At 40.1% G+C, this 3,437-nt stretch overlaps 1 protein-coding gene across 1 annotated transcript in view; it reads right to left on the reverse strand.

Annotated features, from left to right (window-relative positions):
- Mcm6 (minichromosome maintenance complex component 6) overlaps positions 1-3,437 on the reverse strand; it is a 33,312-nt gene that overhangs the window by 25,620 nt on the left and 4,255 nt on the right. The window contains exon 3 of the mRNA XM_005348229.1: positions 1,131-1,241. Coding sequence (XP_005348286.1) covers positions 1,131-1,241 — 111 coding nt within the window. The remainder of the gene's footprint in view (positions 1-1,130; positions 1,242-3,437) is intronic.

Here is a 3,437-nt window from a genome sequence, read left to right on the forward strand (position 1 = left end):
GAGGTCTGGTGCCCTCTTCTGGCCTGCAGACATACACACAGACAGAATATTGTATCCATAATGAATAAATAAATAAATATTTAAAAAAAAAACTTTTAAATTATTTCTAATGGTTAAGAATGTTATGTATTTAAGCTGGGGGAAGGGGGGCTTAGCTGGGCATGGTGGTACGCGCCTTTTTCATTATTATTTATTTTTATTATGTGCATTGGTATTTTGACTGCATGTATGTCAGTTTGTATAAAGATACTAGATGCTCTGAAACTAGTTACAGACAGCTTTGAGATGACATGTGAGCTCTGAGAACTAAACCTGATCTTGTGGAAGAGCAGCCAGTGCTCTTAACCATTAGGAAGGCAAAACTAGTCAATCCCTGTAAAAATTGATCACTCTGATTTCAAAGCCAGATGCTCTACATACTGAGACTCTATATTAATTAAAGTTCTAAAATTCATTAATTTCTTTTACTTTTTTTCTTTTTTGAGACAGGATTTTACTATATATCTCTGGCTGATTTGGAACTCACTTTGTAGACCAGCTTGTTTTGAACACAAGAGATCACATGTCTCTGCTTCCTGAGTGCTGGGATTAGGCATGTGTCTGTCAATCAGTGGCCTTAATCACAAATTTCTGCAACTATTCTTAGTTCTCACACCCTCCCCCAGGTACATCCTGTCTGACAATACTGAGTATCTGCCTCACTTCACACTGACCATCCTATCTCCATGGGAAAAAAAGTTTCTCCAAACTAAATTTTCTGGGTAAAAGGTTTAAAAACTTCAATGTGTCAATCTGAACTGGGTGTGGCGGCACATGCAAAGAAGAGACTGGATGCTTGGGTGTTTGAAGCCAGCGTGAGCTACATAGCAAGACCTTACCTTTAAATGACAGACACAAACAAGAGGTACTTCACAGCATCAGTATTTAAGTACTTACTACGATCCTGTTACTATCAAGTAAAAAGACTTTTACAGTAACAAATTTGTCTTTTATGACTAAAGTAGAAAACTCAAGACAAAAGACACGATAGAAGAGAAGATTGAGACTCAGCAAAGAGACTCTATATTATATAGACAGCTATTAGCATGACTGGGCCCATGAGATTCACCCCAAAAAGATCCCTTCCTCACTTGTGTCTGGTAGGCAGGTCTTGAAATGCAACATAAAAATCCTTGGCAAAAGGGATCTCCTTTCGATCTTTGACAAAGGTCTTCAAGGCTCGACACAGGTAAGGGTAGACTCTGAAAAACAAACAGGACCAGTGACAGTTTACTCTTACCAAGACTGCCTTCTTTTTCATGTTTGTCAACTTTTAGAGTACAGCATCCCACCTGGTCATAACCAAGCTTTAGAACATAACTGCAAGGCAGATGCTTGCTTTTATAGTAAACTCCCCTGCTTACTCCTCCAGCCATTCTTTTCCCCTTTGTGTATATGGGTATGTGAGTCCATGAACACATGGGAAGCCAGAAAGCAACACTAGCTGACTTCCTGCCTCACTTTGTGTACAGACGGTCTCTCACTTGCTAGCCAGCAAGCCCCCAGGACTGTCCTCTCTGTTCCCTAGTCTTAGGGTTATTGTTATTATTGACTACTCTGGTTTATGTGGGTAATGGGAAATAAACTCTGATCCTAATGCTTGTACAGCAAGCACTTTCAACCATGGAGCTATCTTCAACTGTTCTTGACTAGCTATAACTAAAAAGTTTCAGAGTACCTCAATTTCCAATCCACCATGAAAACAGGACCATGTCTCCTAATTTATGTGTCTTCTCTTTTATAACTATTGACAAAAATTCGTATTTATACAAAGATTTATTTAGAACAAATGTAGATCATTATTTGTGAAAAAAGCTGGTTTTTTGGTTTTGGAGACAGGGTTTCTCTAAAACAGCTCTGGTTGTCCTGGAATTCGCTTTGTAGACCAGGCTGGTCTCAGACTCAGAGATGCTCCTATCCCTGCCTTCCGAATGCTGGGATTAAAGGCGTGTACCACCACCGCCTGGCAACAAAGCTGTTTTTCTCATACATAGTTGAAAATAAAATGAGCTGAAGTTATTTCTACCCCTAAAATCCTCAAGCTATGCTGGAATGTGGTGGTGCACACCTGTAATCCCAGGACTTGGGAGGAAAAGACAGGGACATCTGAGCTTGGTACACAAAACAAGTTCAAGACCAACCAAGGTATATATTGAAGTCCTATCTTAACAAAAACAAACAAACAAAACAAAATGCCACACCTAAGCTACTAACAAGTATCCAAGGAATTTTATATGGAAAATTATACACTAGGCCAAAAAGGGAAGGATGCTATATCTGTAATTTCTCCAAAACTATAGACACATAGGAAGACATCAAAATGCAGTGAGATTGCCTGGCAGCGGTGGCGCACACCTTTAAGCCTAGAACTCTGGGAGGCAGAGTCAGGTGGCCAGCCTGGTCCACAGAGTTTCAGGACAGCCAGGGCTATAGAGAAACCCTCTCATGAAAACCAAAACCAAACAAAAAATGTAGTAAGATCCTTGTAAACTCTATACTTGCAGACATTAGAGGCTTTGGATGCTTGCTTCAACAAACCAGCAAAGAATGGCTACCAATGAGTGGTAAAGTTAAGAATATAAAAGTAATTTGATTTTCCTCCTTACTTTACTTTAAAAAAAAAATATGTTAGATACACATGGGTTGTCAAGATAGAAAAGTGGGTAAGGGTGCTGTCACCAAGGCTGAGAACTTGTGTTCAATCCCTAGGACCTACAAGGAAGAAGGACAGAACTGATTCCTGTAAACTGTTATGAATCGCACACATGCACAAGGGCACACATCCCTTATAAATAAAACTTTAAGAGACAATACAGGGGCTGGAGAGATGGCTCAGTGGTTAAGAGCACTGACTGCTCTTCCAGAGGACCCGGGTTCGATTCCCAGCACCCACATGGCAGCTCACAACTGTCTGAAGATCCAGTCCCAGGGGATCTGACACTTCACACCAATGCACATAAAATAAGTTAAATAAACCATTAAAAAAGAGAGACAATACATTACTTCTATAACCAGAAAAATTAAACTTTTTAACAAAACCAATAACATTATTGCTATAAAGATCCCTTTAAGTAGCCATAAGTGGTATGTGCTTGAGATTCCAGCTGTTCAGGAAGCTGCGGCAAGATCTTCAGCCAAGAATTCAAGGTCAACCTGAGAAGCACCACGGTGAGACCCTAACTGAAAAAGTAATATCCTTGGTCCAAAACCAGGACTTACTACAGTTACTCTAAGTACCTATTCCAGGAGTGAAACAGGATAGTTAAGATCAAATAAAACGAGAAAGCACACACTTTAATACTAGCATTTGGGAGGCAGAGGCAGGCAGATCTCTGTGAGTTTGAAGCCAGCCTGGTCTACAGAGCAAGTTCTAGGATAGACAGGGCTAAGTAGGGAAA

This window comes from Microtus ochrogaster, chromosome 6 (genome assembly GCF_000317375.1).
Source record: "Microtus ochrogaster isolate Prairie Vole_2 chromosome 6, MicOch1.0, whole genome shotgun sequence".
Classification (NCBI taxonomy): Eukaryota; Metazoa; Chordata; class Mammalia; order Rodentia; family Cricetidae; genus Microtus; species Microtus ochrogaster.